Genomic DNA, 13,914 nt, shown 5'->3' with positions numbered 1-13,914 from the left:
AAGTCATTTTAGCATTTGACTTGATAGAACATTAATAGAAAAACAAGCATTGCATAGAGGTGATGTAATTAAAATGTTAAATGAGCTTTGAATATGTCCATTTATTTAGGGTATTTAGAAAGGTCACTTTGTCATCATTTATTACTCTGCTTAAGTATAAACATCAAAAGGGTAATGGGATTAAATGTTTAACTTGTAAAATAGTTATAGATGCTGTTTTTAAAAATACTCTATTTTTTTTGGTTAATCTTCACCCAAGGATATTTTTTCCATTGACATTTAGAGAAAGTGGAAGGGAGGGAGGGAGGGAAGGGGGAAGAAAGGGGAGAGGAGGAGGGGAAAGAAAGGGAGAGAGGGAGGGAGGGAGGGAGGGGGGGAGAGAGAGAGAGAGAGAGAGAGAGAGAGAGAGAGAGAGAAACATTGATGTGAGAGAGACACATGGATTGGTTGCCTCCTGATCTCATTCTGACCAGGGCCTGGACATTAAATCTGCAACCCAGGTAATGTGCCCTTGACTGGGAATTGAACCTGCGACCCTTCACTGCGCGGGTTGATGCTCTAATCACTAAGCCACATTGGCCAGGGCGTAAAAAAATTACAATTTAGCCCTGGCCAGTTTGGCTCAGCGGATGGAGCGTCGGCCTGCGGGACAGAGAGACCCGGGTTCGGTTCCCGCTAAGGGCACGTACCTCGGTTGCAGTTTGTCCCCGGCCCTGGTTGGTTGTGCGGGTGGCAGCCACTCGATGTGTCCCTTCACATCGATGTTTCTCTCTCTCTCTCTTCCTCTCTCTCCCTCCCACTCTATCTGAACAGAAAATGGAAAAGTGTCCTCGGGTGAGGATAAAAAAAAAAAAAAAAAAAAATTACAATTTAAAAATGACAGTAATAAAACAAGTTCATTGCAGTGAATTAAAGAGCACTGAGATACTAAAGACTGATAGGTGTAGCTGAAGAGGAGGATAGTAACACTGTCTAATACAGCCAAAACAATTTGAGGTGTACACTTCCACAGTTTTGCCTCATTATATACAGTTTTATAAATATACATTTGTATATTTTGTGAAAGTGTTTACAAAAATAGGATCATACTATACATATTACTCTGTCATTGACATTAAAAAAATAAAAAAGTTTTTTATTGATTTTTAGAGAGAGAAAAAGGAGAGGGGGAGAAAGATAGAAACATCAGTGAGAGAGAACATTGATTGGCTGCCTCCTGGATGCCCCCAACTGGGGATTGAGCCTACAACCTGGGCACCTGCCCTGACTGGAAATTGAACTGGTGACCTCTTGGTGTATGGGTCGATGCTCAACCACTGAGCCACAGACGTTAAAAAAAAATTTAAAACACATGGACATCCTGCCATGTTAAAATATATAGACCTAATTAAGTTTTTAAACAGTTGCATAGCATTGCATTATTTAATTATTCCTGTGTTAAAGATTGTTAGTTTAAAATGTTTTAAATTGAGCTCTGGCTGGTTTGGCTCAAGGGTTAGAGAGTTGGCCTGCGGTCCCAAGAGACCCAGGTTCAGTTCCCGCTAAGAGCACGTACGGTTGCAGTTTGTCCCTGGCCCTGGTTGGGTTGTGCGGGTGGCAGCCACTCAATGTGTCCTTTTCACGTCGATGTTTCTCTCTCTCTCTCTTTTCCTTTCTCTCCCTCCCACTCTATCTGAACAAAAAAAATGGAAAAATGTCCTCAGGTGAGGATAAAAAAAAGCAAAAAACAAATAAAATGTTTTAAATTGAGTCTGTAGTATTTTTTAGTTATAAGTGCTATTTGTGTGAAAAGTCATGAAAACAGTTTCTAATGTTCATACTGTATATTTCATTTTATTGTCTTCTTGCTTTAGCTAGCAATTACTGAAACGAGCATACGCTAGTGAGGAGAGCTGTCATATTGTTTTAATAGCAATTAGTTTTATGTATTACTATTTGCTCAGAACTTAATATTATACATATCATGAATATATAAACCGATATAAAATACTACTTGGACAACAACCAATATGCAGCCACATAATTTTTCCAAAAGCCCTTTCGTTTTGTTCACCTGCTTCCCCATTACCTAAGGTGACCATCATTATGCATCTGTTTGTCATCTCCTTACTTTCTTCTTAGGTAATTAATTGCATCCATAGGTATTTGTAAAAATGTATTTTTTTTTTTAATTTTAGCTTTCAAACTACATAAAATATGCTAGATTTATTTTATCACTTTTTTTTACTTATTAGAGTGACAAGATTTATCCTGTCTTGTGTTAAAGTATGAAATTCATTTTCTTCTAAATTTAATTAGACAAAGAGTTGTATAGAACAATCTGATTATTTTGTTTGCTGTAGAGATTAAACTCTTGAGATCTGTATTGTTAACCTTGTAGTTGTTAAATTATGGTTCTTTCATTTTTTCTTTTAACTTTTATTATCAAATTATCTTTTAGTGGTTAAAACCACTGACTCTGGAGTGAGATCCCCAAGATTTGAATCCCAGTTGTTCTACTTACTAGTAAAAAATAACTGGATTTTATCAACCCAATTCTTTAAAACTTTTGCTTTTTGGTAGGTAAACTACAGCATTCACCTTTTATTACACTAAGCGATCTAGTTTTCTTCTCTTTATTTTCAGCTTCATTAAGGATTGTGTTTGTAAATTCCTTAGTTTCTATATGTTGTAGATGACTCATCTATAAAATGGAATTAACAATAGTACTTAGTTTATACAAATGAGTGAATACAAATAAATTTACCAGAAATGTACTTAGCTTACAGTAAGCAATATGTGTTTGGTGTTATTTATGTAATGATACTGTAATTTTCTTTTTCCCTATTGCCTTACTTTTGCTGATTTTTTTAAAAAATTGTCTCTCTCACCTCTTAAAATGGGAAGTTCTGAGTATCTCTGTTGGTGCTTATTTTTAAATTATCTATGCACACTTACAATTATTAAGAATTAAAAGTAAATAATAACTATATCCCTTTTGCACTAAGCTGTGTGATCTACATTCTCCCCTCCCCTACTGACATTTTTCAAAGTGAATATGCTAATTTCCACTGTTACCAGGGGTATATGAGAAATTCAGATGCCCCACATTATATTATCATGCCTTATTTTTGTCAATATTTTTTATTTTCACCATTTGAGTGAGTATATAATAATGTTTTATTGTTTTAACTTGCATTTTTTTCCTGATTATCAGTAATTTTTTGCATCATTTTATACATTTTGCCTTTATGTTTTATCTTTTGTGAGGTATTCAAGCCTTCCTTTTTTATTGTTTTTTTTTTTTTTCTTATTGATTTGTAATTATTTTTAAAAATATTTCATTGATTTTAGAGAGAGGAAGGGAGAGGGAGAGAGAAATAGAAACAGCTCTGTGAGAGAAACATCTATCCTCTGCCTCCTGCATGCCCCCTCCTGTGGATCAAGCCTGAAACCCAGGCATGTGCCCTGACCAGAAAAGTTGAACCAGTAACCTCTTGGTGCATGGGCCATTGCTCAACCAACTGAGCCAGATGGGCTAGGATGATTTGTAGTTATTAATTATATAAATTGTATATGAGCTCTTTATTATTGTTATATATATTGCAAATACCTTCTCCTACTCCAATAATGCAATAATGGTGTTTTTTGTTGAACACAAATTTGAAGTTTTAATTTAGTCAAATAGTCTTTATAGTTAGTTTTTTTGGTATCTCACAGTTCATTTATCTATTGATGGGCATTTGGGTTGGTTCCACCTTTTGGTTGTTGTGAATAATTCAGTGAAGATCCTGCTTTTAATTATTTTGGATATATATGCAGAAATAGTTCCTGAATCATATGGTAGTTCTAGTTGTAATTCTTTGAGGTACCTCTATATTGTTTTTTTGTAGCAATTGCAGTGTTTTATAATCTCACTAACAGTTTGTAAGAAGTCTAATTTTTCCACATCTTCGCCAACACTCATTTCTGTTTTTGTTTTTTTTCATAGTAGCCATCCTAATGGGTGTGAAGTGATATCTCATTGTAGTTTTGATTTGCATTTCTGTAATGATTAGTGATATTAAGCATATTTTCATATGCTTATTTGCCATTTGTATATTATCTTTGGTAAAATGAATATTCAAGTTCTTTCCCATTTTCTCATAGAGTTATTTTTGTTGAGTTGTAGGAGGGTTTTTTTCTTGTTGTTTTTAAAATATGTTCTGGTTACTAACCTCTTATTAGATATATGACTGCAAATATTTCTCTCATTCAATAGGTCGCCTTTTTTACTCTGTGTCCTTTGCACAGACTTTAAAAAAGGTGATGTAGTCCCTTTTGTTTATTTTCTTTTATTGCCTGTGCTTTTGTGTCATATCCAAGAGTTCATTGCCAAATCTAATGTTGCGAAACTTTTCCTCTGTTTTCTTTTAGGAGTTTGAGTTTTGGGTCTTGCACTTAGGTCTTTCATCCATTTTGAGTTAATTTTTATAAATTATTTGACATAAGAGTTCAGTTTCATTCTTTTGCACGTGGATATCCAGTTTTTCAAACACCAGTTGTTGAAGAGACTGTTCTGTCCATGTTGAATTGTCTGCGCACCTGTGGTGAACATCATTTAACTATATACGTAAAGGCTTATTTCTAGGTTCTGTATTCTATTCCCTTGGTTTATATGCTATGAACATCCTTTTTCCCTTCTCTTAGGTGTATTTGTAGGATTAGAATTGCAGGGTCATAGGGAAGATATACGTCTGACTTCATTTAGAAATTGTCAGGGAGTTTTTCCGAAGTTGTTGTACCAATACTTGGTATTATAGATCTTTGAAATTTTAGGCATTTGGAAGGGTAGAGTCACTTTGTCTCTTGGTTGACTTGTTATGGAAGCACTTAAAGTTATATGAAATATATCCTTAAATATATGTTTATTTATTATGTTTTCTACCTAGTAGATTATAAGCTTTATGAGGTGCTTTTTGCGTCTCAATTTCTAAATGTTTCCTGATATACAGAAGGTAGTCAAAAAATGTTTATTTTGAATTTATAAAATAGGTGAATGAATAAGTCAAAACATGAATATTTACCTTCTTCCTGAAAGTGCTGAGATTTGTATTCATAAATATAGCTGGGGTCTTTTCTGGTGTCCAGTAATTGGTCACAGATATTTTAGTGGTTGAATCACCCCAGGAGAAAAGGATGGTAGAATAAAGTTTTAGGTCTATATCATCAGTTTGCCAAATTTTCAGAGTCTTCACTAAGATACATTTTAAAACCTAAGAGCAAGTAATATTAAAAGGCAGGATGGTTTTAGGAATCAGAAAAAGAAGTTCATTTGTAGAAACAGTGTTTAGAACTTTAGTTTCTTTCTTACAACTATAGGATTACTGCTTTAAAATGAAATAAATTATTTCTGTATGAAAATATAGTCTTATATTTATGTCCAATTCTTATAGTAGAACTAAGTATTGATTGTTTCTATATTCATTATTGGTTTATTAAGTATCCAGACCTTTTATTTCTTCTTATCTGATTATTTTGGTTCTTTTTTCTGTTCAGAATACTTTCACCAAACAAGTGTTAGTAAATTAGCAGAGAAAAATAAGAAAGGAGAGTAGACTAGAAAAACAAGCTAAAGAAGGGAAATAGGACAAGCCGCCCATTCTGCCTATGAATTTTTTCAGAAGCACAAATAATTAAGCATTTAGAAATGGCTTCTATAAATGCATAGGACTTAAAGGTGGTTGCTATAATGATCTTCAGTGTTCAATAATTTTAATTCTGTATTTATACAAGCAAAATAATAAAGTATTTTATATAATCAAGTATTATAAAATTTATATCGACATTTGATTTTATGGGTTTGAAATAGATATATATTGTTTTATGGGTTGATTTTCTGTTATTATTGGTGCTCTTCACATATTGTATAACAAAAGTTTGTTTTATTCTGTGTTTTATGACATTTCATCCTACAAAGTATGATTACTCTGTAGTGAGATTAAATGCCATCAGTAAACTGAGGGCCCAGTTTAACTACAGAGAAAAACATGGGGACTTTTCTTTTTAAATTTTTTTCTTTATTGATTTTTTTAGAGATAGAGGAAGGGAGAGGGAGAGAGAGAGATAGAAACATTGATGAGAGAGAACATTGATTGACCACCTCCTGCATGCCCCCCAACTGGGGATTTGGCCCACAATCTGGGCGTGTGCCCTGACCAGGAATCAAACCGGCGACCTCTTGATACATGGGTTGATGCTCAACCAGTGAGCCCCACTGGCCGGGTGGGGACTTCTTAATTTATTTTTATTTTCTATCCAGTGCTTAATATTTTTGAATACTTATAGCTGTTTAAAAAGACTTAGTTACAGTTTTATTAGTGCAATCTATGAAAATACGAATATTTTATTTACTATGAAGAGTAATGCTCACGATAATGCATAATGCTGTATAACATTGTTTTAAATACTAATTGTTTGCCCTTTTCTTGTTTCACATTGGAAGCACATGTGTAACTATTAGTTTTGGGCTATTTTATTTTGCGTTATATTTTGGTCACATAATTTAATGACTGCACATTATATTCCCTTTTCCCCTCAGAAAGTCAAATAAAGAAGACCACTTTACCTTTTCATAACTACAGCAATGTGAATGAAGATCTTAATATGAAGAAGGAAGCAGTTTTAGGACACCCTTCAAAAAACATATCACTGGAAAATGAAAAAAGCCAGTTACATTCCAGGAAAAAGCGTTTTTTATCATATCCAAGATACGTGGAAGTTATGGTGACAGCCGACACCAAAATGGTTCATCACCACGGGCCGAACTTGCAGCACTATGTGCTCACTCTGATATCAATTGTAAGTAAACGTAAGTCTTTTACGTTTCCTAAAATTCTTGACATAGTATTTTCTCAAATGTAATTTTTTAGAAGTTTTTCTAGCTCTAGATGTAAGTAAATTGTATCTAGGCATAAGGCAAAAATAATTAAATTTAGTTCAGTTGCATGGCAAGTATTCCATTCTGTTAGTTGGACAACTTCCTAATATATTTAAAAATCCTCTGAAACCACTTATAGAAAATGCTTGATTTACTTCATCACATGAATGGCTTCTGCCCCCTAGTGACAGGGAAGATCCTAGTAACATGGATCTTTTGCCCTTAAAATCTAAATTTTAAAAATCTCACCCTATTTTTTCACAAAGGGGAGGGTATATTATTTTTACTACCAATACATTGGCCAAATTAGAAATTAGGATGCATGATATTTTAGGTTATAAATGCATTTATGGGGATAAAATGATAGGCTATTACTAATAGAGATGCTTTAGCAAATATGGGACGTAAGCTACAAGAGTCCCTTATCTGATGTTAATATCGCTGTTGTGCTGTGGTGGTGTCTGTATCCATAGAACCGAATTCTAATGCCCATGAAGACCATCATTTTGAGCACTTATATCATATATGCACATGCACACACACACACACACATGCACACACACATATGTACATATACACACACATATCTACCTTTTGAGACATTTTTAGGTCTAGGCTTGCTGTTGTGGAGTAATTACTAAAAGCACTTCCTCCTTTTATGCTCATGTGTATCCTAGTTTAGCAAATGAGTTATATGGCCACATATTTATACAGATTTAGGGCATTGGAACATATAGCTAAGTAGACATGGTCTTTGTGGCCTAAACATAATGTCTTGTATGCAATGGGCACTGAATAAATAAATCTTGAAAGGAAAAGAATGAATGACTAAGTAATTAAAATAACACTTTTTTCCCCCCACAATGCATGACTATAATAGACAAAAAAGAGATGATCCAAAATGATTTTCTCAAATTTATATAATATAGACATCTATTTGTTTTGTTTAATTGAATTGAAATTTTAAAATGACAATTGAGCTATACATAGAAATTTATCCTGATGACATTTTTTTTAAACTTCTGATTCTGAAGTAATTATCTAGATATGTAATTATCTAGATGTATAATTATCTAGATATGGGTGTAGCATGTTCTTTAGGAAAGTTTCTAATGAGAACACTGACATGGAAGATGTCAATTGATAGGTAGGAAATTGTATCAATCATATGGAACACTGTGGGATAAACTTTGCAATTTTAAATGTTTAAAGAAAATTATATTCATTAAGAAATTAAGAGGGTAGTGTCTGGATTGTGTGGCTCAGTGGTTGAGCATCGACCCATGCACCAAGAGGTTGCTGGTTTGATTCCCAGTAAGGACACATGCCCAGGTTGTGGGCCAAATCTCCAGTGAGGGGCATGCAGGAGGCAGCCAATTGATTTTCTCTCTCATCGATGTTTCTATCTCTCTCTCCCTCTCACTTCCTTTCTCTCTAAAAAAAAAAAAAAAAAAATCAATAAAGGAAAAAAATCTCCCTTAAAAAAATAAAGAAATTAGGAGGGTAATGATACTGAAGGAAATATTAGATTTTGTAAACACAACAGGTTTTGAAGCATGTTAAATGACATGCAACTCCTGCATCAGTACTTTGGAAAGACTGACTAAAAGGAGTGTAAGAACACAAGAGTAATTTTCCAAGGATAATTTTAGAATAGCTATATGCAGTTTTGGTGATAACCTCATCTTTCAAAAGTTTTATTATCTATATTTTTAAAGAAGTTTTTATTGATTTGAGAGAGAGAGAAATAATTGATGTGAGAGAGAAACATGGATCGACTGCCATCTGCACTCCCCCCACCAGGAATCAAGCCCACAACCCGGGCATGTGCCCTCACTGGGTATTGAACCAGCCACCTCTTGGTGCATGGACGATGTTCAACCAAGGGAGCCACACCGGCCATTAGAGTTATAAAGCCAGAGTTTATCAAGGGCAAAAGCAGACCTTTTGACTTCATGGAAAGTAAATCTGCTTCTGAGATTGTTTGCAGCAACAGACAAATGCATGCTTATATCATTTCCTAGGGTTTTACTTCCATTAGGAGGGGAGCCAATGATAACAGAAGACAAGATGCTCGTAGATGCTGTTAGGTGGTTTGTGTCAAGTGTTCCTTCACAGGGAGATAGATACTGCAGTAGGTCAGGAAGAGGAGAGCACTCCAAAGATACATGGCGTAGCAGAACAAATTCAGGAGGCTCTCTCTTTTGAGGTAGTTTGGGTTTTGTATATACTTTTTGTTCCTCAGAGGTCAAATTTCAGGTGATTTCTAAATTACCTGGGTTTAGTGGTTTTTTTTGTTTTTTTTTTTTTCTCTCTCTCTCTTTTATTAAAATACTGTTCAGATAACGATACAAGAAAGTCAGCCACTCTAGGGTTTTGTACCTGTATGGCTATTTTATTAGTGAAAAACTGTGATCACAGCTACTATTTGTAGATATAAACAAGTTAAAGGTGAAAGTAAACTTGGAGAAAAAGTGACACCTGTTTTTCCTGGGACTTTCTTAACCTTAATATTAAAAGTTTTATGTCCCTGGAAACCCCTTAGTCCTGGGCAAACCGGGACTGTTGGTCACACTATAGAAAGATTGCAAAATGTAGTCCAACTCGTCTTATTTCTACTTGGGAAGTCCATTTCCAAATCTGCTCTGGAGAGGTGACCTAAGTGTCCCCAGATGTTTACAGGTGAGGAAGGGGCCCATTCAAGTTTTACATATTTTGTCCTAATTTATAAGAAGGCATTAACTGACTGCATTTATTCAAACAGATTCAGGATATCATTAATGTTCTTGGTCATGGTAATATAGGAAAAAAAACAAGAAAATACGATTTCGACTTGGAATATGACTGAGAGTCATTTAAAGAAAAGTCCGAAGAGATGAAAAAGAATTGCTATGTGTTGAGCTCCAGATACAAGAGGGGGATTGTTGAATACTTTCAGCATTGAACTGATGGGTTATAATTTAGAGAGACTATCTATCCTTACTCATCGAGCACAAAGTAAACAACTGTGCTATCTTCAAGTTTTTCTTTGCTTTCAACAATTAAACAAAATATTCAAGCACAATGATACGGAAATAATGTGTGTGATTTAATTCACTTTTTAGAGTGCCGTACTCATGTTGTAAAAATAGCTTAGTGATCTCTAATCTAAGGATTGTGGAATTAACATTAAAATTAGCTGGGAAGAACACAGCTGTGGTATATAGTTTATCTAATGAAGTAAGTGTGTTACGTGAGCAGAAAAGTTCAATTATTTGCTATTCCATAGCTTCTATCTTTAGAGAATTTAGGTGACATTATCACATTAATATGGCATTTATGTATGCATTATTAAACCACCAAGGTGATTATTTTCTTCAACAGATTCACTTTGATATTCAATGACTTACTATTTAACAAACCTTGAAAATATTTATGTCAGAGACCTCCACTCTCCATTGTGTTTACAAAGGTTTGACTTTTTAATATTCACTTTGTTATAGATTTAATGTAAACTTAAGGAGCATCATGTGACACTCAGGAATCAGCCCTATGTATTAAAATGTAGTTCCTGTTATTTAGAGGCCTTGGTCAACCAAAAGCCCTGACTTGCATTACATCGACTCAACATTGCTGTCCGTTCTCTGAGTTGCTTTTACTGATGTTATTCAGGATGAGAAATTCTTCAGCCACACTGAAATAAAAACTAATGAGTTATTTTCATCATTTTATGACCATTTGTGTTACCTTTTCCTTTCTTCCACTCACTGTTCTGCTTATTCTTAAATCTTCGCAGGTATTTACTTTGTAACTATGTGGAATGTCATCATTTTCTAACTTAAAAACAAAAAGGTCTTTTCTGACGAGAATAGTGATTTTTGTAAGCATAATTTGTTTACTTGTTAAAATCAGTTTTTGTATAGATGAAGGTAAAGGTAGTTAAAAGGCATGAACTTTTACCTGGCCAGTATAGCTCAGTGGTTGAGCATTGACTCATGCACCAAGAGGTCACCAATTTGATTCCCAGTCAGGGCACATGCCCAAGTTGTGGGCCCGATCCCCAGTGGGGGATGTTCAGGAGGTGGCCAGTCAATCAATGTTCTCGCTCATCACTGTTTCTATCTCTCTCTCTTCCTCCCTCTCTCTCTAAAATCAATAAAGAAAAAAAAATTTTTTTAAAAGGCACAAACTTTCAGTTATAAATTATTCCTAAGGATGTAAGTAAGGTACAGCATGGTGACTATAGTTAATAATACCATATTGTATATTTGAAAGTTAAGAGAATAGATATGAAAAAGTCTCATAAGAAAAAAATTTCTAACTATGTGTGGTGATAGATTTAATCTAAACTTATTTTGTAGTGTATACATATATCAAATCATTGTTATATACCTAAAATTGTTTTATGTCAATTCTCTCCATTTTAAAAATGGCTAAAATGATAAAGATAAATGAAGGTGACCTCTAAACATTTTATATATGAACATTTGCTAAAACTTTATATAGTAATTATTTCAAAATGGTGGGTCAGTTAATGGTGATAGTAATTTTTTTCATGCTTTGCATGAAGTATTTTCTGCCTAGAATTTTCTTGAAAATATTTAAACAATAAGTTATACTATCTCTTTACTTTTCATTAATACCTATGAACTAATGCTTACTATTTGAGACCTATGAAAAAGTATGAACTCTGTTTTGTGGAAACACACATTTATAGAATAAAAGATTAAATAAATTTTAATTAGAAGAATAAAAATTCTAATACATAGCATTCTAAAACGTAGTGATGACAATAATATATAACAGTATACATGACTTCATAGCCATGTGATCATTCATCTGCCTGATTCACAATTCAGCTTATTGAATAATTATTCATTAATAGCATCTTTAAACATTCAAATATAATAAAGTACATATATTGAGTATCAGCATATACATCATAAAGGTCAATACATAAAACAATAGAAGGTGCATAAAATTAAATGAGCAAGATGACCTTAAAGAAACATCATTTTAATATAAAAGCAAATATCAATCTGAGGGGCTTAGGAGGTGTATAAAGAATGATTTACACCAAACCATCCATTTTTGTATTTTGTACCACCAGAAAAATGAGTTTAAGGGTACAGATCATGCCTTATTCATCTCTATATCTAGTAAGTGACACACAGAGTTTGACAGACAGTAGATATTTAATAAATATTGAAATAAATAATGAAATGGATGCTCTCGGATCCTTTGCTTTACATTTGAGTATGCTGTGATAACTAATTTGAAACACATGAACTAAAACTAGCATTATATACACCATAGGCCTTTTATTCTGGAAACGTTTTATAGGTAGTAATAAAAATTACTACCATTGACACTTATGACCCAGGCCCTGATCTAAATGCTTTTTGGGACACCACTTCATTTCATCCTTATAGTAGCCGATAAGTAGGTATTATCAAAAAGTGGTAGTTATAATTTGAACCTGGGTCTGTGTAACTTAAATGATGGTGCTTTATAACATCCATATTGCATAATAATTATTTGAATTATCTTTTCCCTTAGATTTTATGGAAATTTTGCTGTACCAATATATTCTAAAACATACTGTTAGAATACTGGGAATAGGTTTCCAAATTCTAACCAGTAGGTTGGTCACTTTTCAATAAAGGTGTATCATCTGTTTCCTTCTGAAACTAAATATATTTTAGTGGTTATATATTTTATAGCTAATATTACAACATCCAGATTGTCATTTTAGTCAACATATTTGGGGCAATGAGTAGAGAAAGAAGCCAGTTCAATACTTTATAGAGTGCTTCAGCTGTTTGCTCTGGAGTACTGGGAATGGATGATTCCCTGTGACACAGATGTCTTCAAAGCATTTTATTTTTAGGGGAATAAAGCCTTTGTGCATACTTTTGAGGTGTACTGTTTACCTTGTAGTTTGACTTAGAAAAGCATCTACTTTTATTTTTTATTTTATTTTTTTAATTTTTTGTTACAGATGTTTCTCCTTTTTTACCCCATTAGCACCCCTCCCCACCCTACCCCTGCCCCGTCCCCGACTTTGTTGTCATGTCCATTGGTCATGCATAGATGCATATAAGTTCTGTGGTTTAGCTCCTCCCTCCCCCCACCCCCTTTTCTGAGGGATGTCAGTCTGTGCCCTACTTCCATGTTTCTGGGTCTACCGTGTTCCTCAGACTGTTACGTTCTATTTTTATTTATTTTTTAAAATTTATCTTTATTGTTGATAGAAGGAAAAGTATCTCATGATCTCACTTATATGTGAAAAAGCTACTTTTAAACTCACAGAATTAAAGTATAACTCTGAAGTCACAAATAATGGGTCTACTTTGTTTTCTACAGTAGATACATTTTTTAAGTTGCATGAAAATGAATATTTGGCCATTCAGCTATAGATTCCTACAGCTCCCATTTTTTAAAATGTGTTTTTATTGATTTTAGAGAGAGAAACATCAATGGCTGCCTCCAACTGAGCGAGAACGACCAGGGCTCCACCGCTCTCATTCTAAAGGGAGTAACACTTCCCTGGCCGGTTTGGCTCAGCGGTTAGAGTGTCGGCCTCCAGACCAGAGAGTCCCGGGTTTGGTTCCCACTAAGGAATCCCCCTGGTTGGGGTTGTGTGGGTGGCAACCAGTCGATGTGTCTCTGTCACATCAACGTTTCTCTCTCTTCCTCCCTCTCTCCCTCTCACTCTATCTGAAGATAAATGCAAACATGTCCTTGGGTGAGGATAAAAAAATTCTATTTTTAAAGGGAGCAATACTGTAGTGCTAACAGACCTGCTTGAAATCACCATTTGATTGGCCCCATCTTAACTTACTCTTTTTTTTTTTTATGAATTTTTATTTATTTTTTTGTTACAGATATTTTACCTTTTTACCCCATTGGCACCCTCCACCCCACCCCCCCTCCACCCTGTCCCCGGCTTAGTTGTCCATGTCCATTGGTCATGCATACATGCATATATTAACTTACTCTTAACCCCACTGTGGCGACCACCACTCTTGCCAAAT

General features: G+C 34.3%; 1 protein-coding gene across 1 annotated transcript in view; it reads left to right on the top strand.

Annotated features, from left to right (window-relative positions):
- Nucleotides 1-13,914, top strand: part of ADAMTS20 (ADAM metallopeptidase with thrombospondin type 1 motif 20) — a 165,456-nt gene that overhangs the window by 42,275 nt on the left and 109,267 nt on the right. The window contains exon 4 of the mRNA XM_036251991.1: nucleotides 6,560-6,819. Within this exon, the coding sequence (XP_036107884.1) occupies nucleotides 6,560-6,819 (260 nt within the window). The remainder of the gene's footprint in view (nucleotides 1-6,559; nucleotides 6,820-13,914) is intronic.

Source organism: Molossus molossus, unplaced genomic scaffold (assembly GCF_014108415.1).
Source record: "Molossus molossus isolate mMolMol1 unplaced genomic scaffold, mMolMol1.p scaffold_m16_p_10, whole genome shotgun sequence".
NCBI classification, from domain to species: domain Eukaryota; kingdom Metazoa; phylum Chordata; class Mammalia; order Chiroptera; family Molossidae; genus Molossus; species Molossus molossus.
The sequence above is the reverse complement of the archived record's forward strand: the minus strand, read 5'-3'. Positions and strand labels throughout refer to the sequence as shown.